Raw genomic sequence first — 24,351 nt, forward strand, 5'->3', positions numbered from 1 at the left:
GCAGGGATTGGCGAACTCGACGGCCAGGAGGCGGGACAAAAAGCACGGATTGGAGGCGTGAGAGGGGGACGTGCCGAGGGAGGCGGGATTAAGACGAGCGATTGGCTGAGCAAGTGGGAAGGTACCGTACGGAGGTGCTTAGCCGAGCTGAGAAACGGATTTGGTCAGGAGTACGGGTGCAGAGTCGAGACTCCAGATTGGGTAGGAGCGGACCTGGGGGCGGGGACACAGCTGCAAAGAAGGGGCATGGGCAGAATTGACAGAAAGACCCCGAAGAAGAGCGGGTAATGAGCTGGCAAGGGCTCTTTCTGACCTCAAACGCAAGGATGAAAATTGCGGGAATACGCGCAGGCTAACCTCCCACCTCCCTTTTCAGATGATCTTCCATGAAAACCTCTATTCTGCGATTTATGTCTTCCTCATGGTCCGATTGGCTCATTCCCAATAGTTCAACTCCCTTCCATTGGTCTAGAGAGGACACTACAACCCGCAACCGGGATGTTCAGGTTATTCCACCTTCATTTGCTTGTGTGTGATATCTAAGCTTAGGTGCCCACCTCCAGTACCCAGCTTGGAGCAAAGAGCTTTTAGTGAGTGGAACTCTGCCTAGCAACCACTGACGTTACCACAGTCAGTGGGTTGACTGGCCAAATTCAGAAACCTGGGGAAACATTTCCTTTGTTACCCACCCCCCCAACCCACCCCCCCTCCGCCGCCCCCACATAAAGACCACAGAGACCCGCAGTTTGCACTTGGCTGATATATTTGCATAAAGCCGGGAAGGAAAAAAACCCAGCAGGGACAGTGGTAGGCTGAACTCACTGGCAGTAGAAATCCCATTTCTGAAAAAGAGAAAGGGAAAACAGTGGGGAGAAAACCAGCGGTCACACCACAAAGGATCTAGCGGTTTTAGCAAAAGCTGTAGCAGCAGGGGCCAGGTTTGGCCAAACACATGCTATGCAAATTAGCCCAGAGCCCTCTAATCTGCACCGCTCAACCTGACATAGACTTAGAAATCCCTCTGCATTTTACAAATGAGAAAACCAAGGCACACAGCTAGGCAGCTGGGGAGCCAAGGGTAGGAGGATCATTGCCCATCATCACAACCCAAGAGTCCCCCCTCCAGATCCCTGCCAGCCCCCAAGAGACTCACATCTGTCTTCACATCAATTTTGCCAGGTTTCAGGGTCTGGTCTTCACGTACGACACTACTGGGGAAATAGCCCAGACGAGCAGCTAAATCTCCATAGTAATCTCCCTGAACCTGGGGAGGAAGAATTAAAAGCCAGGGTCCGGAAAGATGGCAAACTTATTCCTGCTGAAGACCTTTGTACATTTTTTCTTCCTGGTCTCCAGATGGCTGGCTCCATCCTTGTCACTCAGATCTCAGCCTCGAGGCACTGTGTGGATGCCCTCCCTGACCCCCTGATGTAGTCACCCAAGTCTGTACTAATTCTCAGAGGAGCATATATTTGCTGATGTTTTTTGATGGCTTGTCCCTTTCCATTAGAATTAAAGGGATCATTCGCTGTTCTTTCTTCAGTGTCCGTAAGAGACTAGCACCATATAGTTAGTTCATGCCCTATAATTGCTCAACAAATTAAAAATCAAGATCACAATACCCCCTCCCCCTGCCAAACTATTTCAGTCCACCGCTTCAAATTTTCCCTTTAGGTGGAAAATTAGGGTGTACTCCCACCCCAGCCCCATACCCTTTCCTCTTCTGTTCTCCCAAGACTCACGCTGCCTCCCCAGAAGAGCCGCCCTCGGCCCTTCAGCTTGGAGAAGACGTACACGACTTGGCCCCTGTGTATGGTCAGGAAACGGCAGTCGGGGGCCACGTAGTCTTGCAGGGCCACAGCCATGGAGATGGGGTCTGGGGGAGGAATAGAAGAGAATGACAGCACCCTCCACACAGGCTGGCAATCCAAGCCCCCAGTCCTCCACCCCCCACCCCCCAACTCTTACAGCTGCATTCCTCATCAGCACACAGCTTGCGGTCAGCCAGCTTGGGCATGGCGCGACCCCCGACACTAGGCCCTGAGAAGGCAGACAGCAAAATGATGACACCGAGGAACACTGGCGACCCAGCCATGGTGGACTGTGAGCAAGAGAGTGGCCAGGGTGGAGGTGGGGTCTCCAGTTTCCTCCTGCCCTCCCTCTCCCCAGCAGCACAAGGAAACTTGTGTTCTTGGTCTCGTCTCCGCCCTTAACCAGTCCCAAATTTCATCCACACCACCTAGAGGCTGCTACCCAGCCAGAACCATTTCAAGGACAGGGTGAGGGCTGCCCGCCCAAGGAAATACCCAAATAGGCCCAAAGCAGCCCAGGCCACTCCAGGTGCCAGCCACCCCCCTGACAACCAGAGGCCCGGACAGGCAGGTTGAGCTATTCGATTCCATCTTGAGTCCACTTGGGTACCTGGGCCCCTCCGAGAACAGAAACAGGGAGCCAGTACAGAAAACTACCTTGGAATTTCCTGTAAAGGACAGAACAAGGCAGCCCTTTGATTCCCAGGAACAGCCCCCACTCCGAAGGACCAAGTATTACATGCCAGGCCTTACTTAGGCTAGGCAACGCTCTACCATAACCACTATTTGTCCTCACAAGCCACTTCCCGAATGGGTGACCTGGGCTCAGCTATTTCTCCTCGCTTTTCTCCTCTGTAAAATAGGGACAATGAAAGCTAGCAGTCCTTTAAAGAGCACTCACCACATACATTTTTATTAACTCAAATGGACACTCTCCATCACCTCAAGAGGGCTGTTATAACCCCACTCTGGCCAGCAAGCAGAGGGGCCAGATTGGGGTCCAGGCCCATACCCGTCACTTACTCAGCGTGGAGTTGTCAGTTGTCAAGAGAAAGCGGTGGGAGATTTGAACTCAGGTCTCAACCTCTAAAACTGCCCTTCAAATAGATCCACGGACCAAGATCATTCTCCTGAGTGGCCATCTCTGTCCCCAGGCATTCTCACCTTTGGCCTCAAGTCCAAACTTCCATGAGGGGGAAGTAGATTGGGCACATATGGGCATGGGGATGGGGAAGAATCCACGTGGCACGAAGCCTGGACTGACTATCTCTATGCACCCAACACCCATCACCACAACCGTGGGAGAAACCACTGTGCTCAAATGTCCCCTCAAACGACTGGCTTTCCTTGATCACCCAGGACCGTTCCCCAGCCCTTCTGCCCCACCACCCCCGTCGTTTGTACCAAAAGTGTTTGCAGTTAGCTCATCTGTTTCACTCACCACTGCATGTCCTGTCCCAAGAACAGTATCTAGCACATGCCAGGTACTCGGCAAGCATGTGCTGAATTTATGGTGTTTACTAAGTGCCTGGCAGTGGGTGTGCGTGTTGGGGGCAGTGGCGAGTACCGACAATACCACAGTATTAACCTACAGGAATTCTCCCCTCGCACAGGAAGAAAATGAACCTTAGAGTGGGGACATCAACGACACAAGGGAGCAGCTAAGGAGTCCACCAGGCAGACAACAGAAACCAGGACCCGCTGATCACAGAACCCGTGGTCACCGGTGTGGTGGGCGAGGTGTTTGCATTTGTCTACAATACTTGCCTCTTAGTGAAGACAATCCCCTTCCCCTTTCAGATCCTACGAGCACAAAGACTGTATTTGGTGCTGTGAAGTCTTCGCTGCAAATGCTGATGTTCCTCTTTAATAGAAAGAGCAGAGAAGTACCTGGGGGAAGCTCAGTCGGTTGAGCATCTGACTCTTGAGTTTGGCTCAGGTCATGATCTCATGGTTTGTGAGCTCAAAGACTGCATTGGGCCTCTGTGCTGACAGCACAGAGCATGCTTGGGATTCTCTCCCTCTCTCTCTCAAGATAAATAAACATATAAATAAGTGAAAATTTTGGGGCGCCTGGGTGGCTCAGTTGGTTGAGCGTCCGACTTCGGCTCAGGTCATGATCTCACAGTTCGTGGGTTCAAGCCCCACATGGGGCTCTGTGCTGACAGCTCAGAGCCCGGAGCCTGTTTCCGATTCTCTGTCTCCCTCTCTCTCTGCCCCTCCCCCACTCACACTCTGTCTCTCTCTCCTTCAAAAATAAATAAACATTAAAAAAAAAAAAAATTTTTTTTAAATAAATAAGTGAAAATTTAAAAAGAGCAAAGCAGAAGCAGGCTTGGGCTTAGAGCCTTTGCAGAAGATATCCAAACAGAAACATTGTCTTCCTGTATTTATTTTTGTGGTCAATTTTCTACTTCTGGCAAAGGATTTCATTTTTCTATCTATATGGCATGAAGAAGGGTCTTAAGCGATTTATGTATGTTTTTTAGTCAATTACAAATTTCCGGGGGTGGGGATCTGGGTGGCTCAGGCTCAGGTCGTGATCTCACGGTTTGTCAGTTCGAGCCCCGCATCAGGCTCTATGTGGACAGCTCAGAGCCTGGAGCCTGCTTCGGATTCTGTGTCTCCCTCTCTCTCTGCCCTCCCCTGCTCGCACTGTCTCTCTCTCTCTCAAAAATAAATAATAAAACATTAAAAAAAAAGTTTCCAGGAGTTGGGTGCCTGGGTGGCTCAGTTGGTTAAATGTCCCACTTTGGCTCAAGTCATGATCTCATGATTCATGAGTGAGAGCCCTCAATCAGGCTCGATGCTGTCAGCGCAGAGGCCACTTCGGATCCTTCCCCCGCCCCCCCCGCCCCTTTGCCCTTCCCGTACTCACACACGTATGTGATATATGTATGTATGTATGTATGTGTGTGTGTATGTATTTATACACACACACATACATACATACTTTTAAAAATTTTCCAGATCAGGGCACCTGGGTGGCTCAGTCCATTATGTTTCCAAGTCTTGATTTTGGTTCAGGTCACGATCTCATGGTTGTGAGATTGAGCCCTGCATCAGGCTCCATGCTGGGTGTGGAGACTGCTTGAGATTCTCTCTCCCCCTTGGGGCACCTGGGTGGCTCAGTCAGTTAAGCGTCCGACTTCAGCTCAGGTGACAGTCTCATGGTTCGTGAGTTCAAGCCCCACATTGGGCTCTCTGTTGTCAGCATGGAGCCAGTTTCGGATCCTCTGTCCCCCTCTCTGTCTGCCCCTCCCCACCATGCTCTCTCAAAAGTAAACAAACATTAAAAAAAAAAAAAGATTCTCTTCCTCTCCCTCTGCCCCCCTGCCCTTCCTGTGCTCTCTCTCTCAAAAGTAAAACAAAATTCCAGATCAAGGGTGTGAGGGACTACTAAGGAAGGTCCCCATTCGAGCTCCCTTCCATTCATAGTTTCAGTTAGATTACATGATTGTCCAACCGGAAACTACATTTCCTAGACCTTCCCCTGCCGCCAGGGCACTGGAGCCAGAGCTGGTTTAGTCACCTGCCCCAGGCTCCTGGCTGGAGGGTAGCCGGCAGGGAAGATCAGCAGTGTTTGACGGGGCCACACCCCTTGTGCCTGGTTAGTAGCTCCCCATGTGGGATGGGCAGTTCCATCAGCTGCAGTGGCACCTTCCTGGACTCCAGACTGCAGCTCAGTCACAGGTTGCAAACCTGAACTCAAGTGTCCCCAACCCAGGCTGCCACTCCTACTATTCTTCCAATGAGTTCCTGAGTACCCTGCTCCCATCCTTTTCTTCCTGAAGTATCTAGCATGGTTTTTGGGGGACTGCTGCTATGACAGAAAGCATTTTTGTGAAGATTTGAAAAAGGTGAAGAAAAACCTCTTTCTTGGGGCACCTGGGTGGCTCAGTCGGTTAAGCGACCAACTTCAGCTGAGGTTATGATCTCGTGGTTCGTGAGTTCGAGCTCTGCATCAGGCTCTGTGCTGACAGCTTGGAGCCTAGAGCCTGCTTTAGATTCTGTGTCGTCTTCTCTCTGCCTCCCCTGTTTGCACTCTGTCTCTCTCTCTCTCAAAAATAAACATTAAAAAACAAGACAGAAAAACCTCTTAACACTCTATCATGTTAGAAAAAAACATATAAATCTATAAAATGAATAGTGTATCCTTAAAGGTAGCATCCTTGTGCAGTACACAACCTGCCCAACTGTACATGGCAGCCTAGGTTTCAATTTCCTGCTCTGAATGCTGATGGAGACAAAATAGAAATTTTCCCAAAGTAGTAAAGGTAACTGAAACTGAGACAAAGTTATACCCTATTCTGTGTTTTCCCAAGGTTGCAAACCCCAATACCCTGAGAGGTCCAAACACCCAGAATATTCTGATGTGTGAGAAAGGGAGGCACAGAGAACAAGAAAATAAAAACGACAAATGGTTGTGAAAAACCAAACCTCAAAAAAACCACTTTAATTCCGACCTAACAGCACCAGGTGCAATGTCTGGGGACAGACTCTGGGTACAATGCTGTGTGGCGACCACTCACTCACACACGGCTCTGAGAAAGCCCCCGAGGGGGGACTTACCTTCAGGGGGCTGAGCCAAGGGGGGAAGGGGTGGCCCCAGAACAGGGGGCAGGGGCAGGCAGGGGAAAAAGGTGCTACTTCTTGGCAAAGGAGATCTTCATGGCATTGTTCTGGGTGATCTTGAAGCCCTGCAGGGCATCACGAGCAGCCCCTGCCTGTACCTCATTGTCAAACTCCACGAATGCGATATCATGCCGCCCGGGGACCAGTCGGACCTCCTTGAAGCCAGGGAACCTGAAAGAAGGGACAGACCTCAGGTATCCAGACTTGGCATCTCCTTCTAACGTTTTGGTATCTGGAGCGTAGAGGCCAGGGATGTTGCTAAGCATCCTACAAAGCACAGGATGCTCCCAGTAACAAAGGACTATCCAGCCCCAAATATGCAAAACGCTACATCGAGGAACCCTAACACAAACAGGTACACACAACATAAGCATATCGTTTAAGGAAATACTTTATGAACACCTATGCAACCATATATAACCTAAACCAAGAAACAGGACACTGCCGCCATGTCCTTCGTCAATCATAACCCACCCACCCCATTCCAGAAACAAACACCACCCTTTTTATGATCGGCTGTTTTTCTCCATTCCCTCTTCTCTGCCCTACCTTCCTTCCCCATTAGGCAACCATCTTGAAGTTTACTAGACATCCTTTCTTCTGCCGCTATTCTTACAAAATACCTATCGCTTGGGGCGCCTGGGTGGCTCAGTTGGTTAAGCGCCCAACTCTTGATTGCGACTCAGGTCATGATCTCACGATTTGAGTTTGGGCCCCGCCTGGGGCTCTGTGCTGACAGCTCGGATCCTGAAGCCTGCTTCAGATTCTGTGCCCCCCCACCTTCCCCGCTTGTGCACGCGCTCTCTCAAAATAAACTTAAAAAAAAAAAAAGAAGTTCTTTAGAATGTAAGATCATAAGCAGGGCCACCAGGCGAGCACACACTCCCCTTCCTTCACTAACTAGTGAACAGTTTGTGCGATAGCCACAGGGGCCTACACCCCGGCACGCAAGATTTTAAATATCCCCACCGCCAGCAAATGCAATTCGAGTTGCCAATTATGGCCGATCCAGCCAGTGCTCCATGCCACCTCATGGCTGTTTTTTGTGCACCTTGCATTTCTGACTCAGAGGCTGGAAAGACGAAGCCCAGAACCTTGACTCCCCCACCCCTCACAAAAGTGGAGGAAGGTCCAGCATGCTCAGCTACTGCTTCCTCCGTTTTTGCCTCCAGTCACTGTCCTGCCTGCAAATCCCCAGCGGGCTCAGGGCTCCACCTGTACAACCCCCAGACTGGTCCCCATGGCGCCATCTCCTGGCCATCGCCCATGGGGCCCCTGCCCAGCTACCGGCCCCACTTACTGGTTGAAAAGCATGGACAGCATGAGCTCGTTGGTCTCCTCGGGCAGGTTGGTGAGGAACAAGATGTGATTTGGTGGATTTTCGGAAAGCTGCAAGGACGTCAACAGACCCCGTGAGTCTAGTGGGGACTTACCCCTTACCGCCTTCCCATTTCCCACCCCCTGCCCCACTGGAGTTCCTTCCGGTCCTTCGCCTGACACACCTGATGTTGCCTGTCGACACTGCCTTGCCCCCATGGGACGATAAGCCACAAAGAGCACTGCTGTATCCATTAGCAGGTGCTGAGCAGAAGTTCACCAAATCAATCTAGGTTCTGGCCACCACTCTAGCCTCACCCTGCCTTTCCTAAGTTCTTCCAATAAACATACCGATCCCTCTCTACCCCAGGGCCTGGCCCCACTGCCATATCCTTATTCTTATCATCTAATGGCACCTCCTCCGGGGGGGCCTGCCCGGATCACCCACCCTAAAACAGCACCCCCACCCATCCCTCTCTAGTCCCATGTTCTGTTTGTATGAGACCCCAGAAGTAGACACTTACAGGCTGGGCAGGTGGCATCTGCCCTGGCATAAGTTGCTGGGGGGGCATGGCCCCTGGTGGGATCTGGCCGGGCGCCAGGCCTGGAGGAGGGATCATGCCAGGCGGTGGCATGTACGGAGGCTGGCCCGGCATGTGGTGCATGATGCGGGGTGCCTGAGTCATCGGGGGCATGCCCTGCAGAGAGAGGGAGGCAGGACTGAGCGGGGCGGCTGACGGCCAGGAGACAGGTTTGGGGTCAGCAGGAGGCAGAGAGAAGAGGTCATCAGAAGAAACCCTGGGTGTGAAAGACAACAGGGAGAAAGACCCAGATATGGAAAGAGGTGAAAAAGGGACCTATAGAGACAAAGGTCACCCAAAGGGAAATGGATGGAGCAAACCAGACCCAAGCTTCAAGGGCAAACTCAAGCCAGAAAGTTAAAAAAATTTTTTTTTCTAACATAAAAAAAACCAGTCAACGTGACCTAACTTTGTTTATCAATATAGGAGCAGAAAAAAAAAAGAATACTGGAAAAAATCAAATGCTGACAACTGTTAACAAAAGGAGTGAAAAGAAACGCTATAATGAGCAAGCTGTACTTTTCCTTCCAAAAATAAACTTCAAGGCAAAAAAAAGGGACCTGCAGAAAAAAGAACACAGTGCAAGGCAGAGGTGGACAGGGACAGTCGGGGCAGAGGCAGAAAGAGACGGGAGAGGTGGTGGCAAAGGGGGAGAAGGGAGCCAGTCTGAGGGCACGCAACTCATGCACCCAGGGGAGATACCCAGGGAAGGCACCCCGGGGAGGTGGGGCTGCTAGAGTTGAAATCACAGCTGCAGACAAAACAAGGTGGACAAAAAGCTGGGTGCAGAAGAGGAGAGTGAGTAAGAACAGGGAAGCTGGGCAGTGACTCTGACACCGTTGCCGATGCCAGACAAAAGGGGAGCTGGCGTGGGTGAAAGTAGGACAAATACAGGGTGATCCGGTCAGAAAAGCCAACGTGGAGACTCAGAAATAAGGAGTAGATGCAATTCATCTATCCTACTAGGGGCTTTCTCGATTCTGTTTAGAAAACAGGACGGCTCTACTTTTTGTGGCCTCACAAAGGTCCCAAAGAGATTTTCCTGTTTCCTTCTAGAATCTTTTTTGTTCTAAGCTGTCACACTGAGGTCTCTAATTCACCTCAAGTTAACTGATACAGTTGAGGTAGAACTAATTCTTTGCCTTACAGATACCCAGTTGGCCCAGCACCATTTACCAGCAAAAAAAAAAAAAAAAAAAAAGGCCTTTCACTACTGGACCCCAGTGGTAACTTCATAGGCGAAACAGACTGCCAGCGCCTTCCCAAAATTCCTGTTAGCATTCTGATTGCAACTGTGTTGAGTTTTAGACCAATGTGGAGAACTGACATCTCAACAAGTCTTGATTGAGTCTCGCATCCATTTGTTGAATTCATCTCCCACTTCTCTCAGCGAGATTCTGTTGTTTTGGTGGGGGGTTCTACACACCTTCCGTTGGATTTACTCCCGAGCTCTTTTTCAGTTTGGAGTCTACTTCTTTGGTGCTATCACACGAAAATAAAACTTCTTCCGTACCGACCTTATGTCTGGTGGCCCTGCTAAATTAAATTCGCTAATCCAGAAAAAATTGATGCGTGGCTTCCTCTGGATTTTCTGCATAGGCATTAACTTAAAAGACACAGGCAGCAGGATCAAGGTCAAGGGGAGGAAAAAAAAACAACAACAAAGGACTGAGACACAGAGAGAGATCCTGAGAAAGCTGGGCAAGCAAGGAGGCATTTCTAAGTGCAGACACCATTACACAGGTGTTTAATCCCTGAGACAGGCGCACAATCTCTAGAAGCAAATGAAGGAGAGGGGGTGTGAATGCCCAAGGGGAGACCCCTACACATACACTGTGCCCATAAGCCAGGCCATGAGGAAGGCCTGATGGGGGAAAGAGCAGTATCCCTGGGCTCTGGCTTACCGGGACAGGCCCCTGGACAGCCCCCACCACGGGGGCGGCTGCCCCACCCTGCACGGCCTTCTTAGCAGCTGGGGTCTCCTGGCTCTTGGGCTTCCTCTTCTCCCGCTTGCGGTCCCGCTCCACGAAGGTGCCCTTCATCTTGGCAATGATATCCGAGTCAGTCTTGGCATACTGAATGCGCTGCCAAACAGAGAGCAGAAGGGTGAAGAATGTAGATTTATTTCAAGGCCAAATGGCCCGGGTACAAGAGCAGACCTTCCCAGTCACTCCGAGAGCCATGTTACAGAAATCACCAGCCTCAACATTCTCATCTGTAAAATGGGGACTGTGGTATTTCCCATTCGAAAGGATGAGTCTAAGGACTAAATGAGCTGAAGTGCTTTGAAGGGTAGCTGGCACGGACTTCGGTCACTGGGTGTTGAAGGGAAAATGGGACAGTCCTGGGCATCGGGCCAAAGGCAGAAAGCCTGAGGAAAAAAAGGGCAACACAGGAACACTGTGCAAGGGGGTTCCGGTCACACCACAGTTTAGACTCCCAGGCTAATAAATCTCAACCTCAATAGTCTATGGAGAACCTAGACTCTGTGGGTACAGCAATGAGCCTATCAAAAGGCCCCTGCCCTCATGCTGTAATTCACTGAGCAAGACACAATGAAAAAAGATTAAAAAGTGAACTGTAGGGGCGCCTGGGTGGCTTAGTCGGTTAAGCATCTGACTTCGGCTCAGGTCATGATCTCACGGTTCATGGGTTCGAGCCCCGTGTAGGGCTCTATGCTGACAGCTCAGAGCCAGGAGCCTGCTTCTGATTCTGTATCCCACCACCCCCGCACCTCTCCCGCTCATGTGGTCTCTCTCTCAAAAATAAACATTAAAAAAAAAGAAAGTGAACTGGAGAAGTGGGTGGGAAGTGTTGAAAAAACTGAAAATTTCAGGGGCGCCTGGTGAGCTTAGTCTGTAGAGTATGGGACTCTCAATCTCAGGGTCAGGAGTTCAAGTCCCACATAGGGTGTGAAACCTACTTTAAAAAAAAAAAAATGATTAAGAATTGAAAATTTCATGGGGCGCCTGAGTGGCTCAGTTGGTTGAATGTCCAACTCTGGATTTCAGCTCAGGTCATGACGTCGTTTGTGAGATCGAGCCTGGTGTTGGGGTCTGGAGACCGCGGAACTTGCTTGGGATTCTCACTCCCTTTCTGCTCCTCCCAGGCTTGTAGGTACACATGTGCTTATGCTCCCTCACTCAAAATAAATAAATGTTTAAAAAAAAAAAATTTTAGATGTGGCCAGGAAAGGCCTCAATGATGTGACCCTGGTGTAGAGACAGAGGAATGGAGGGAAAGAGCCTTCTAGCAAAGGACCAGCAGAGTGAAGGTGTGCAGTGTGTTCAAGGAAAGGCAAGATCAATGCAGACTAGGAGGGAGGAGAGAAGATCACAGAGGCATCAGAGGAACTCTGGAGACCTTGGTGAAACTTGGCTTTTTTTTTTCCTGAGAAAGCTGGGAGCCATGGAGTGTCATAAGCAGGGAGTGATGAGACTTCACTGGTGTGCTGGAAGAAACGCTGTGGCTGCGGCACAGAGAACAGCCTGTGGGGAGCAGGGGTCAGAGCAGAGACCAGGTCAGCAGCAGGGGAGGGGTGAGGAGTAGGCAGCGGTGGATATTTTGAAGGTAGGGTTGACAGGCTCCCCGACAGAGCTCACTGGTGCTTGAGTGTTTGATATGGTCCAAGGGGTGATTTGGGAAGCAGAGCAGGGAGGAGAATCAAGTAAGATCGTGGTCTTTATACTTCAAAAACTAATTTCTAGCTGCTCCAGAAAAACATCAGAAGATGTGGCCAAGTCTGGGCTCCCACGCCCAGAGAAAACAGCAGGCAAATCAGTGCCCCCTCCCAACATGGAGGGGAGGGTTCCAGGCTACCCCACGGCCCCCAGGGCCCGCTGTCTTCCACAGGAGGCGATCTGCCTGGGACCTGGACACCTGAGCATTGCTTTCCCTACCCAAGGGAGTAGGTTCAGGGAGGCATATTCCAATCAGATGTAACTCAAACACTGGTTAAGAGGGACAAGGGGAAGGCCCCAGGAACCAAAGATGTCTGCCAGTGATGTGGCAGGAATTCTAGTTCAGGGCGGGCACTTTAAGCCATTCTTCACCTCCCAGAAGGCAGCCCCCCCCCCCCGGCCGGCCACTTAGTCTCCTTAACACCTGCAACCCACCCGATTCTCCCCATTCACGACCCCCCGCGCTGGTCCTGGCCCAAACCCTCACACCTGGGAAGCTGACCCAGCCTCCCCTAACCTCCCCCCTCAAATCCATTCTCCCAACGGGCAGAGGCAACTCCCTAAACCCTTCCATGGCTCCCCACCACCCGCAGAGTCAAGTCCACTTGCAAGACAAACTCTGGCCCCTGGGCCTGACTTCTGACTTGCTCTCCAGGCCATACTCTGCCCCCACTCCCACCCTTTCGCTCCAGCCAAACAGACTTGACCCACTTTCCTAATGTTCTCGGTTATCTAACGCTTTCTCCCCTGCTTCCCCCAGCTAGTCTTTCTCCTTGGAGCCTCAAATCCAGAAAGCCTTCCCTGAACCCCTGGACTGGGTAAGGTGCCTCCTCTAAGCTCTCCAAGCTCTGGGCACCTCCCCCATCCCAGCCCTGACACTTCTAAGAGGTCACCATCTGGGGGCACTGTGTGTCCTCCACCCCCACCCCAGTACAAAGAACAGTGAATGCTGACAAACAGCAAGAGGGACTGCCGACTTTAGGAGACTGGACGGCGGGAGACGGGAGGCCCAGACCCATCCAGTCTGCCACAGCACAGCGGTGCGCACACACCCTCCACACCCACAGCGCTCACCATGGGCTTGTCGTAGAAGGGGAAGCCCTGCATGGAGCGCAGGGCGTTGGTGGCGCTGCTGACCTCCTTGAAGATGACAAAGGCCTGGCCCCTCATCTTCAGGCTTCGGGAAACCAGGATATCCAGGATCTGGCCAAACTGGGAGAAGATGGCGTACAGGGACTTCTTCAGCTCTGCAGGGGGAGGAAGGAAAGCACCCGTGGATGACTGGAGGTCTTGGTACCTTGTCCTGGGGGTTGAGTTCCTTTTCCAGAGCCAGGCATGGCCCAGAATGGACACCATCAGCCAAAGGCCACGGTGCCACAGGTCTGGAACCCCCAAGAGGCAGCAACACCAGCAGCGGCCAAGAATCACTGGGATGGGTCGTGTGCGCTCCCCTGTGTGCACGGACAGTACTGGTACCTGCCTCCTGGGGCTGTCACATAAAGTACAGGAGCCACACATAACAAAGGGCACACGGTAAATGCTCGATACACGTGAGCATTCTTTTCTTTGTCACCGGCACCTTGACCCAGGCCTGTGTGACGTGGCCCTGGCCAACATCTCCAATATCATCCCCCCACACTCCACCCCTCTCCCGTTATCTCTAGCCGCACTGGCCTCACAGCCCTTTCTCAGGCCGGTACACACGTGTGGCCTCAGGACCTTTGCGCTGGCTGCTGCCTCCACGGCAAAGACCTTTCTCCTTCTGGTCACCCAGGTCTCAGTAAAAGTGTTCCCACCACAGAGACCTTCCCCGACCACCCTGTCTAAATAAATGCCACCTACTGTCGCTCTCTCCACTCCTTGTACCTAACTGCTTTTCCCTCCCGGCATTTCCCACCTCCTGACGTCATGCTGGCTAACCTGCCGTTTAGCTATCCTGAAGAGCCACAAGCCTCTCCACTGTTTACTGCAGTACCCCCATGCTCAGTGCAGGCTGTAGCACCCACGCTTCTCCAAAAACAGTTGCATGAATAACAATACCACTAAACGTCTTTTTACGGAAAGAACTTCACTAAATTCTTACAACCGCTTCCTGAGGCAGCAACTGTAATGGTCTCACTTTTTTAATAACGTGGAAACAGCTCTCAGAGGATTTGTCACTGGCTCAACAGGAGTGTCCCGAAGGTACCGGGAAGAGCCTTAGAGAGCTGGGATGGGGGCCAGGACCCAAGTCCATCTGAACCCAAGGCCACCATAGATCACTAACAAACTGCCATACCTAACAGAATATAATACCAGGGCCCCTGGGTGGCTCAGTCGGTTGAGCATCTGATTTCAGCCCAGGTCATGATCCCACAGTTTGTGAGTTCGTGAGTTTGAGCCCCGCTTCAGGCTCTGTGTTGACAGCTCGGCACCTGGAGCCTGCTTTGAATTCTGTCTCCCCCTCTCTCTGCCCCTCCCCTGCTCATGCTCGGTCTCTCTCTCAAAAATAAAATGTTAAAAGAAAAAAATTTCAAACAGAAAAGGCACCCGAGCTGAAGATACTTGCTGAAAGACTAGGTGAGGAAAGAAAAGAAAATTCAGGAGAGGGTGGGGTCAAGAGGGAAGTAAAAGGTGTTCTGGCGCAGTCAGCCAAAAATTCTGCTGACACCATTTCTGGTGTTGGTCTCCATCCGCCACACCCGTGAACCCAGTTTGGGGCTCGGCCATTCCCCCAGACTCTGGGCCTCTCTCCTTCCCTTCTCTCCTGCCCACTCAAGTTCACCGTCCACACATCGTGTCCCTCGCCTGGCTCCCAGATGCCCTCAGGACAAAGTCTATGGGCCTATCCTCCCACAAGATCCCATGAGCTATCAGCGCACTGCTCACTGGAAGGTTCTGAGTCCCAAGCCTCAGTCACACACAACTACTTGGTAGTTTCCAGAATAGCCTGGGCTCTCTTTTGCTCCTACACACCATCATATGTTGGTCCAGGTTCAGAACGCTCTTCTCCCTCATATCATATATACTGTTTCTTCGACCTGGAAGGCTTTTCCAAGACATCTCCTCTTCCACGAATGGGAACAAATCCCTCTATCTAGATGCTCAAACCCAGTCCTGATCACTCTGGTTGTGCTTCCCAATCATGGCCCTGGCGACTCTGGGCTATCACTGTCTGGAAGCAGGTCTGTCTTTCCCAATGGAATATGGCTCCATGAAGGCAAAACGGGGAATGTCTGTCACCGGGTGTTTTCCCAGCATCATAGAGAATTGGCTGAGCATGATACTCTAGGAGCATATAAGGAATTTATGTGGCTTGTTTTGCTTTCTTCAACAGTAACTTTATTGGTAACCTCAAAACTTAATCCCAGCAAGCTCCATTGGTTCTCCCAACAATTTTCTTAAGGTGATAATAAGAGCTAAGTTTCATCCAGCCCATACTAACTGCCAGGTACCATAAAAGTCAACACCGTTTGGATGTTTAGCTAATTTAATCCACGTAACATCCACGCAAAGAAAATATTAGGACTTTGCTCAATTTTCAAATATAGAAAATAAGGTTCAATCAAGGTGATAATGTCAAAAATCGAGTTCTTAAGCAGAATTCCGTAGTGGTGGCCTCAACCACTTTACCTTGCTGCATGACCCTGGGCAAATCACATCATGCCTGAGCCTGTCTCCTCATCTGAGAAACAGGAGTAATAGCTCCTTCCTGAAGGTTTGTTGTTGAAAATTTACTGTAACAGAGATTTACATACCAGTACCTGGTAACAGTGCTAGCCATCGTTACTATGATCTCATTTTCTTTTTGAAATTAAAACCTATCCATTGTGGGCTGATCGGGGAGAACAAACACCACAATGACCAAGACAATCCCAGAGCTTACCCTCATGCTCACATAACAGCCCAGAGCAATCAGGGCTTGAGCGGGAGATATCCAGGGCCTACGGGAAGTCAGAGGCAGGCACCCGTGGGGAAAGAGGATGGGGAAAGCTTCTTGGAGGCGTCCTGTGAGCTGAAGCCTTGAAGGATGGACAGTGACCAAGTTGATGGCCAAGCTGATAAGATGAACTGAAGGAGTGTTAGAGACACAATGCAGCGTGGGCAAAGGCTCAAGGATTAACCCTAACAGTTTGGCTGGCTAGAGAAAGGGAAGGAAGAGAAGTGAATGCTGGAGATGGAAGAGTGCGAGGTAACCTGGAATCTGGACTATCCTGAGAACTCACCATCCTTCTTGATCTTCTCGTTGAGGTTGTTGATATAAATAGTGTGGTTGGGGCGGGTCTCGGGGACTGCCATGGAGAGAGGTGCCGAGGTAGAGCTGAAAGAAGGAAAAAGGTTAACTTCAGCCCTGGGTTTCTCCGAATCCTTTGCCCCAAAGCGGGCTTAACGGGCTGCTCAGGGATCTTCCTTTCACGAGGAAGCCAGGAGAGGCGGGAAGGAGGCAGAGACTGGAAAACAAAGCGAAAGCAGGACACGGCTCCGCCTTCCCGCGTGGGAAATCTCGAGAGGTTTACTACGAGTCCCAGGATGCTCTACGCGAACCAGTAGGCGGAGCGTCCTAAGTGGCAACTCCCATAGGCCCACGAGCTCAAAGGGCGGCCCAGGAGAAAAAGTGCGAATGTAAGAGCCAGTTAAAGAGAGACAACTCCGCGGCGCCCTAACCTCGCGCAGCGGGAAAATAGTTTCTCCACAGGAGGCACGGGAAAGCCCAGGCGCCAAGCGCTCCGCCCGCCCGGCGTAGATGGCCGCCTGCACCCCAGATTACTCACCAACAGAGGCGCAGCTCACGCAAGTGTCGCCTCCTACGTTTCTGAGAGCCGACTGTAAAAGCTTCCTCTCCTGGTCCCGCCCTTGTCTTTCTGCAAGCCAATCCCGTGCCGAAACTCAGCAGCTTAACCAATCAGAGTAATCCTCGCCCCTTCGCCCAAAACTTGCCAATCAAAACGACATTTGGGTTCCCGCCTCGGCCGAAAACGCCCCACCGGACCCGCCCCTGGGGGGTCCACGGACCAATCAGTGAAGGCCGAGCCCCCTCACGCGCTTCTTGCCAATGGAGAAGCCGCTCGCGCTTCAGTCTCTTCCGGGGGCAGTCCTTTGATAGCTTCTCCTCTCCCCCACCGCCCTGCCTTCTCTCGTCACGTGACGCCACTGGGCCGGACACGGGTCGCGAATACTACCACGTGATATGGGAAAAAATGTGTGCTGCGGCCACCATTTTGCTGGAAGAGGAGGAGCGTTTTATTTTCAGGCTCCACTACCTATCCCGGCGGTGTTGCGGCTCACAACGTCCTCCGATCCCTGAACCTTCCCCAGCCCACGGGACTTTTCCTTTTGCGCTCTGATTCCAGGACCTTCTCTACGACTAAGCCATTTTCCCTGCCGGGTGTCCTTTTGATCTCTTGACCTCTGATTCAAAGGTCAGCTTGAAGGTTCCGAACTCGGGCCTGGAATGTGAGGGGTTACAGAGCCTAAATTCCCTAGTCTCTAGCCCTGGGCCCCGAAGTCCCACCCCGTAGGGCCTCGCCCCAGGTCCTATCCTTCGTTTTCCCAAAACTGACTCCCGAGTTTCCAGACCTGGCCCGGGATGATACCGTAACTTTTACTAAATTACCCTCCTTGAGCCTGGCAAAGCAACCCCAAACCACAAATCTATTCCCGGATAAAAGACCACTCCCTGTTAACTGTTAGATCTCTGATGATACGGGTCAGCCTAACCCCTGCTCCCCTAGTTCCACATGTCAGTCCTGATCCTTTTAATCCCACTGCTCGGCACCCAAGTTCTGGAACTCCGCTGTAAAACCTTCAGAACTTCCATCCCTGCGATTAACTCATTTTAGAGGATCCATCCCTCTCCCATCCTCAAATCTTCCAGGCTATGCATGCCGTAGGAGACCCAAAAATGAGTTCTCCATGCTCTCCTCCCCTAGAGCCCCCAGCCCCTTCTCCAGGAATCCCTGTTCCCCAAGGACCCATCACTCCACCTCTTTCTCTGCCCCCAAACCTGCCCAATTTAGCTTTGCTGCCCCCTGCCTCGAGTCTCCAGGCCCCTATTCCCCCACCACCCCCATTGCCGCCTCCACCCGCCGTTGGGGGTCCGGCTCCCCCTCATGTCTTCGGTCTAGAGAAGAGCCAGCTCCTGAAGGAGGCTTTAGAGAAGGCCGGCCCAGTCCCCAGGAGCAGAGATGACGTGAAGAGGCTCCTGAAGCTGCAGAAGGACCGGTAGGGTCTCACCGAACCACCTGTCCGCAGATCACTTCTGCCATCTCCTCTTGGGGTTTCCCATTTCCTCAAGGTCAAACAGCCTGAGTGCTTCAGCCCCCTACTTAGACCTGTTCAGTGGTGTACCTTCACCAAAGAAGAGAGATCCTGCCCTCACAGGCACCTAGTCCAGCAGCAGAGACAGATCCCTCCCTCACCAGTGACAGAGCTGTAATGAGGGAGTCCTGAGGGATCACAAGGCCAAGGCTGGCGGGGGAGGTGTTAGTGGGGCCTGCCTGGAGAAGGGGACCCCTGAGAGCTATCCTGTAGGTGCAGGGGTATGCGATGAGGGGAGTAAACAAACTGTTCAGAGGTGCGGGCTGAAATGGAAAGGTGTTCTTTTCAGGCATCTGCAAATATTTCTTTCACAGGATGGTGGGGGGCAGGTAGTAAACATGGGGTTCCACAGGTGGACCGGAGCCAGATCACACAGAGCACGGGCGCCACGTGGAGGAAGGTGGACTGTCCTGAGGGCACCGGGGAGCCATTGAGGGGCTTTGCACAGAGAGGGAGGCTACCTGAGGGGAGTAGGGGTGGTAAGACAGTCAGGGGGCCCAAGAGACCCAGGCAGGAGGGGGCTAGACCTGGCCTTGAGGCTGTGGTGGGTGAGCCGATACAATGAGTTACTCAGACCCGTGGAAGAAACCCCCAGCTCTCTAGATAAGTTTATAATCTGTTCTAAATGCCCTAACCAAAGGGAGGCAAATGTAATGCAAGTAACAATCACCCGTTATTCCAGGTCTGCCGTTTATCAGGCCCTGTGCTAAGTGTTCTTAGGTATGTACTTTATCCTCTCAGTGATTCTTTGAAATAGGAACTATGATGTCATTTTCCATATAAAGAAACGGAGGCTCAAGAAGGTGAAGTCACTTAGCCAAAGAGGTTAGAAGAGGTAGAGCCCAATTTGCATTCAGGCGGCTTTTAACCACTGTGCTGTGATAACACCTTTCATCCGGAGGGTGCCCCAAACTGGGAACCAGGAGCTTTAGGTTCCCCCCCCCCCCCCCCCCCGACCCCAGTCTTGCTCTTGGAACAGAAATACTGTCTAAGCAAGTTGCCCTTCCCCTCCTGAGCCCTGGGGCAGGATCGGGATCAAAATTTTTGGAGTGGCCCCCCCCCAAGGGTGGGGCTGGGCAGGCCTGCGAGGGCTCATTAGCAGGGTGATCTCTTAGGCCGTGTGCATGTTGTTACCTGTTTCTACTCTAGGCTGAGTTAAGGAATCTTCATCCCTATTTGACAGGCACGGGAAGGGAGAAAAAAATCGCAGGAAGCGTTTAGGTATAGAGACACCTCTTTGAGAAATGTTCTCTAATTAGTCCATTTTTCTGGCTCCTAGTGGCAAAGCTTTTACACGTCTGTCCTTTGCTCCTTCAATAACTGAGAGAAGGAGCAGGGAGGGAGCAGAAGGTGGAAGAAGGGTTCCCACTGAGCAGATGAGGAACACTGAGGCCTGGGAAGGGAGAGGTGTCTCCTCAGGGGAGAAGGAAGTCTTCATCAGAGCCTGGAGCTGCCCTCAGGCTTTAGGACAGCCAGGCCGGGCGCCTTTCGCCACCCCTCAACACCACTGTTGCAGGATTTTTTGCCACCATACCCGGGGTTTATTGTCTCGCAGCTTCGAAGAGTGAAGAGGTGGACACAAAATGAGCAGCAGGCAAAAAGTTTACTGGACTATAAGATGAGAAAGTAAGAATAGTACGAAAGTGCTCTTTGCAGAGGGGACCTTTGAAAGTGAACGCCCAAGGACTCTAGGCAAGGGTCCTTGTTTTCTAAGGTTCTGGTCACCCTCCCCCCCCCCCCTTCCGCCTTGTTCCTTCTCAGGTTATTGGCTGGACAACTCTAGGTGCTGGGTTGTCCACTCCTGATTGGCTCGTTTCCATTGTAAGAGGTGGTCTATGGCCCCACCGTTCCTTGTGGGTTGTAAGACTTTAGGGTCTGATATTTAGTCGGGTCTTTTGTCAAATTCCTGAGGGAGTAGGTAGTGTCTGTTAACATTCTTAAGAGGAGCCTTACCCCTGGTGGGGGGGGGGGGGTTGCTGTGGTCAGACACTCCCAGCATTGTGCCAAAATATGTCTCTCCCCACCCAGGGACCTCAGGTCCTAATCCTTTCCCTCTCTGCCTGTTTTATCCTATTTTTTTCCAATCATGCTGTTGACAGGCAGACCTCAAGGGGGGACCGAGGAGCTGGTTCCCCTGTGACCTGAGCGCGGCTCTTATTCAGTTTCAGAAGTGACTTGCAGTGGATCCTCTTCTGTGCCGACCTGCCCTCCCTCATCCAGGAAGGCCCTCAGTACGTGCCCTGATCTGGGACCCCAACCCCTGTCTGCCTTTGCTGTGCTTCCAGAGAACCTATCTGTAGGGTGGGGGGCGTGGGTTCATCCCAGCCCGCATGAGGCAAGGAGGAGGGGTGGGAAAGGGGGAACTTGAGGGGGCGGGGGTCCAGGGCGCATGCGGAGTAAACTGCTGGAACGGATGAGCAAGTAAGCAAGTGAACGGCCTTCATCTCTGACTCCGCTTCTTCCGCACCTCCTCCTCCTGAAAGCCCAGGTGACTTTCCCCACCCTCCCGTTGTCCCTGCAGCCCTCCAGCCCTGGCCACAGGCCATGGTCTCCCTCTCCCCCAGGAAGAGGGAAGTGAGGTCTCCCCACCGGGCCTGGGAGAAGGAGGGAAACCCCCAGTGCAGGAGACCTGTTCCCCACACTCCGGCTTCCGGGACAGAGAGGGCCCAGTAAAGACCCGACTTAGGGGTTCAGGGACTGGGCTTGTCTCTCTCCAGGTGTGGGCTGGTGGCCTTGTGGATGGCAGGCACGCTCCTGGCACCGCCCAGCGGCATCCCCCTGGAGAGACTTGTGCAGATGGCCGTGGACAGAGGCTACACGGCCCAGGGAGAGATGTTCTCCGGTGAGTTGGGTGCAGAAGGGTCGCAAGCCAGGCGTGCAAGGAGACCCCGTTCCGTTCTTCAGGCCCTTCTCCCCACCCAGTAGAGTGTTACGAGTTGGACTCTGGAAACAGGATGTCTTCATTCCCCCGCCCAGCTCTGCCACCTCCTGCCAAGTGGCTGTGGACACGCAGCTTGCCGTCTCTGTGCCTCATTTTCTGCATTTGTACAAAGAGGTGGCGGTTATGGTGACGATTAAAGGCGCCGATCCTCAGTTAGCCCGTGGCTTGGAGCCAGGCACATGGTGATCCTTCTGTCTGTGTCGTCCTGCAGTGGCCAACATGGGCAAGCTGGCCCAGGAGGCACTGGGCTGCCAGGCTGAGCTGCTCTGCGGTGGCCTGGGTGGTCCCAACAGAGACCGTGTCCTGCGGCACCTCGTCTCCGGACATCCCTTGCTCATCCCGTATCCCAGGGCCTAGAAGGGAGCTGGGTGGGGATGGGGAAGGGTCGTTCCCAGGACCACACCGCAGCTTTGGCCTTAACCCCAGTGGCAGCTACGACGAGGACTTCAACCACGAGCCGTGTCAGAGGAAGGGCTACAAGGCCCACTGGGCAGTGAGCACAGGTGGGTCTTCCCTCCCGCATCCCTGTATGCTCACCCTGGATGTCCCTAGCCCCTATCACCCCTACATTCTCACCCTTATGCTGGCATTTCACTCATACTTGAGGCAGGGACTGGGGCTGGGCTGTCCCTGTCCCAGCAGGGTACTCAGCAGGGACCTGGCAGGGAGCAGGTGACTCAGTATCTGCCAGTCACCGTTTCTGTAAACAGAAGCTCAGAGCATAGACTTTAGAATCAAACAGGACTCCAGGTCTGGTCCAGCCACTTCCAGGCTCTGTGACCCTGGGCTTCCATTTCTCCGTCTGGAAATCAGGATGACAGTGGGCAAAGTACATAAAATCTGAACAACGCAGGCACATTGCTCGTGTCAGTAAACAGCGATCGGCCTGGTCATTCCCAGCTGCCTACAAGAAGGTTGATTCACACATTAGGTGGCCTGGATTGAGGCTCCCCCCATGCCGGGGTCTGTGGCCTCGAGGGCTCCACTGAGCATTGTTTTTGTTTTTTGTTTTTTTCACTAGACAGCAGGAGAGGATCGGGTGATGATGCTTGCTCTGTTTAATGCCACCTCCCCTCCCTGTGCTACTAGGCTGGAGGAGGCGGGACTTAAAAAAGCCTGGAGCCTGGAGCCAGATACCCTGGGTCAGTCCCAGCCCAGCTGTGTGCCCATGGCCCACTGACTTCTCTGTAACGTGGTGTGAGGGTGGTACCACGCCTACCCTGAAGGGCTACGGCGGGGAGCTCACTCCAGCTCACAGCCTCTGCTCTCCTCCCAGGGGTCCTGCTGGGGACGCAGGCTGTGCCAGGCCTCGGCTATTCTGAGGACCCCGAGCTGCCAGGTCTGTTCCACCCGGTGCCCAGCACAGCCCGCCAGCCACCATCCCTGCCAGAGGAAGGTTCCCCAGGAGCCGTCTACCTTCTCTCCAAGCAGGGCAAGAGTTGGCATTACCAGCTGTGGGACTACGACCAGGTCCGGGATAGCAACCTGCAGCTGACAGACTTCTCGCCCTCGCGGGCCGCTGATGGCCGGGCATACGTGGTGCCCGCTGGAGGGGTGCGGGCCGGCCTCTGTGGCCAGGCCCTGCTCCTCAGCCCGAAGGACTCTAGCTGCTAGCCTGCTGCATCCCTGAGCCGGGTGACAGGGCCCCCGGCCACAGCTCGGCTCTGTCACCATTTGAAGAGTGCCCCAGTGTCCTTTTTCCAACAGCCATGGGAGTGGGCTCTGTTCCTGAGGACCTCCAGCCAGAGATCCTCCATGCAGAGGCCCCCTCCCACTCCCCGTATGTCTCCTTCTCCCACACTCGCCCCTGGTAGTAAGCTCCTACTGTGTGGCTGGGAGCAAAGCCAGGAGCAGCTAGACAAGCTCCCTGTCCAGGAAAGACACTGACCACAGGTCAACCCGCAGGTCCCATCTGTCCCACCTGAATGTTGCATCCAGCCATTTTTCACTGGTGACCATCCTCCTCTCTCTGGACTGGAGCCTCCTCACTAGACCCTTTGCTGCCCCCCAGTCTGTTCCCATGGAGCCTAGGAAGCCTTGCTTTTTAAAATGCAAACCAGGGGCGCCTGGGTGGCTCAGTCGGTTGAGCGTCCGACTTTAGCTCAGGTCATGATCTCACAGTTCGCGAGTTCAAGCCCTGCATCAGGCTCTGAGCCTGCTTGGGATTCTGTGTCTCCTTCTCTCTCTGCCCCTCCCTTGCTCATGCCCTGTCTCTGTCTCAAAAAGTAAATAAAAACATTAAAAAAAATGTTTAAATGCAAACCAGGCGGGCAAACCAGCCTGGGTGGCTCAGTCCATTGAATATTCCACTTCAGCTTAGGTCATGATCTCACGGTTCGTGGGTTCAAGCCCCACATCGGGCTCTGTGCTGACAGCTCAGAGCCTGGAGCCTGCTTGGGATTCTGTGTGTATGTCTCTCATTGCTCCCTCCCTCTCTCAAAAATAAGTAAGCATTAAAATGCAGACCAGGTCTCAACACTTGCCTCCAGAGAAGCTTTCCAGCAGCAACTTTTTGCTCATGGGAGGGAGTCTCCCAGCCCCAGCTCATCTCTCCTGATCTCGGACTGTTCTTCCTCACACTTCAGGCCACTAGCCTTACTGGCCTTTCAGGTCCCTCGAGTGTCACTCGCCTGCCCCTACCCCTCTGCTGAGAACTCCATTCTCTATTTTGGCCTCTCTTTCTCAGGGAAGACTCCCTAGCCCCAGGCTAGGCCCCTCCCTGACCTTGGTGTTCTGATTGAGAAACTGGACAGTAAGTGCTAACTTATCAAATTCTTCAAGTTAGGAAGGTAGTAGATCCTCCCCCATTTTACAGATGAAGAGACAGGGACCTGGAGAGGAGCAGCCACTGGCCTAAGGTCACATCCTGGCTCCCAAGCGGCAGCACCAGGATTCCAACCCAGCAGTTAGAACCCGGCACGCCTAGAAGACGTGGAGAAAGGTTATTCACTGAATGAATACCTGTTGCCTCCACTCTGGAAGGGGAGGAACAGGTTTGCCTTGGTCACTCGTGTAGCCCAGTGCCCAGCAAAGGTACGGTGTTACTAATCAGGAGAGGGGTGTCCCCGCCCTGGCCACTCTGCACCAGC

General features: G+C 52.8%; 3 protein-coding genes and 1 long non-coding RNA gene across 9 annotated transcripts; 2 read left to right on the top strand and 2 right to left on the bottom strand.

Annotated features, from left to right (window-relative positions):
* The first annotated feature begins 6 nt into the window (after window positions 1-6).
* Window positions 7-3,876, top strand: LOC128778024 (uncharacterized). 2 transcript variants are annotated; one of them, XR_008423340.1, is made up of 3 exons: window positions 10-121; window positions 377-506; window positions 3,425-3,876. It is a non-coding gene; the product is annotated as an uncharacterized LOC128778024 (long non-coding RNA). The 2 variants fall into 2 exon arrangements; XR_008423339.1 differs by lacking the exon at window positions 377-506 and having other exon boundaries at window positions 7-121.
* On the bottom strand, window positions 746-2,317 carry MIA (MIA SH3 domain containing). Its single transcript, XM_019432101.2, has 4 exons — window positions 1,969-2,317; window positions 1,743-1,876; window positions 1,154-1,264; window positions 746-842 (listed from the first exon to the last, which is right to left on the bottom strand). Exons 1-4 carry the CDS (start codon window positions 2,093-2,095, stop codon window positions 819-821), a joined length of 396 nt encoding a protein of 131 aa, XP_019287646.1. The 5' UTR covers window positions 2,096-2,317; the 3' UTR covers window positions 746-818.
* Window positions 3,877-6,235: 2,359 nt separating the features above from the next.
* On the bottom strand, window positions 6,236-16,908 carry SNRPA (small nuclear ribonucleoprotein polypeptide A). 2 transcript variants are annotated; one of them, XM_019432144.2, is made up of 7 exons: window positions 16,776-16,908; window positions 16,230-16,324; window positions 13,099-13,271; window positions 10,249-10,428; window positions 8,288-8,461; window positions 7,747-7,835; window positions 6,236-6,617 (listed from the first exon to the last, which is right to left on the bottom strand). In XM_019432144.2, the coding sequence occupies exons 2-7, from the start codon at window positions 16,300-16,302 to the stop codon at window positions 6,458-6,460; spliced, it is 849 nt and encodes a 282-aa protein (XP_019287689.1). In that variant the 5' UTR covers window positions 16,303-16,324; window positions 16,776-16,908; the 3' UTR covers window positions 6,236-6,457. The 2 variants fall into 2 exon arrangements, with proteins under 2 accessions (XP_019287689.1, XP_019287690.1); XM_019432145.2 differs by lacking the exon at window positions 16,776-16,908 and adding an exon at window positions 16,669-16,746.
* Window positions 16,909-17,172: 264 nt separating this feature from the next.
* Window positions 17,173-23,518, top strand: ACTMAP (actin maturation protease). 4 transcript variants are annotated; one of them, XM_053905908.1, is made up of 7 exons: window positions 17,173-17,423; window positions 19,004-19,041; window positions 20,484-20,552; window positions 21,039-21,163; window positions 21,474-21,603; window positions 21,695-21,765; window positions 22,539-23,518. In XM_053905908.1, exons 4-7 carry the CDS (start codon window positions 21,061-21,063, stop codon window positions 22,874-22,876), a joined length of 642 nt encoding a protein of 213 aa, XP_053761883.1. In that variant the 5' UTR covers window positions 17,173-17,423; window positions 19,004-19,041; window positions 20,484-20,552; window positions 21,039-21,060; the 3' UTR covers window positions 22,877-23,518. The 4 variants fall into 4 exon arrangements, with proteins under 4 accessions (XP_053761883.1, XP_053761882.1, XP_019287687.1 ...); XM_053905909.1 differs by lacking the exon at window positions 17,173-17,423 and adding an exon at window positions 18,145-18,225; XM_053905907.1 differs by lacking the exon at window positions 19,004-19,041.
* The last annotated feature ends 833 nt before the right edge of the window (window positions 23,519-24,351 follow it).

The sequence above is a fragment of the Panthera pardus genome, unplaced genomic scaffold (assembly GCF_024362965.1).
Source record: "Panthera pardus isolate Hobbes unplaced genomic scaffold, ASM2436296v1 HiC_scaffold_18, whole genome shotgun sequence".
Lineage (NCBI taxonomy): Eukaryota > Metazoa > Chordata > Mammalia > Carnivora > Felidae > Panthera > Panthera pardus.

What these genes read in the sequence shown, in the direction of transcription:
- MIA (XM_019432101.2), bottom strand. Translation starts at nt 2,095, where the DNA reads ATGGCTGGGTCGCCAGTGTTCCTCGGTGTCATCATTTTGCTGTCTGCC. An exon ending in GGCTCTTCTGGGGAGGCAGC is followed by an intron (nt 1,265 to 1,742) that starts GTGAGTCTTGGG and finishes CTTCCTCCCCAG; the next exon opens with GTTCAGGGAGATTACTATGG. An exon ending in AAATTGATGTGAAGACAGAT is followed by an intron (nt 843 to 1,153) that starts GTGAGTCTCTTG and finishes TCTCTTTTTCAG; the next exon opens with AAATGGGATTTCTACTGCCA.
- SNRPA (XM_019432144.2), bottom strand. Translation starts at nt 16,302, where the DNA reads ATGGCAGTCCCCGAGACCCGCCCCAACCACACTATTTATATCAACAAC. An exon ending in CTGTCCAGGGGCCTGTCCCG is followed by an intron (nt 8,462 to 10,248) that starts GTAAGCCAGAGC and finishes CTCTCTCTGCAG; the next exon opens with GGCATGCCCCCGATGACTCA. An exon ending in CTGTCCATGCTTTTCAACCA is followed by an intron (nt 6,618 to 7,746) that starts GTAAGTGGGGCC and finishes CCCTTCTTTCAG; the next exon opens with GTTCCCTGGCTTCAAGGAGG.
- ACTMAP (XM_019432142.2), top strand. Translation starts at nt 17,882, where the DNA reads ATGCATGCCGTAGGAGACCCAAAAATGAGTTCTCCATGCTCTCCTCCC. An exon ending in CTCATCCAGGAAGGCCCTCA is followed by an intron (nt 20,553 to 21,038) that starts GTACGTGCCCTG and finishes GTCTCTCTCCAG; the next exon opens with GTGTGGGCTGGTGGCCTTGT. An exon ending in GGACATCCCTTGCTCATCCC is followed by an intron (nt 21,604 to 21,694) that starts GTATCCCAGGGC and finishes CCCCAGTGGCAG; the next exon opens with CTACGACGAGGACTTCAACC.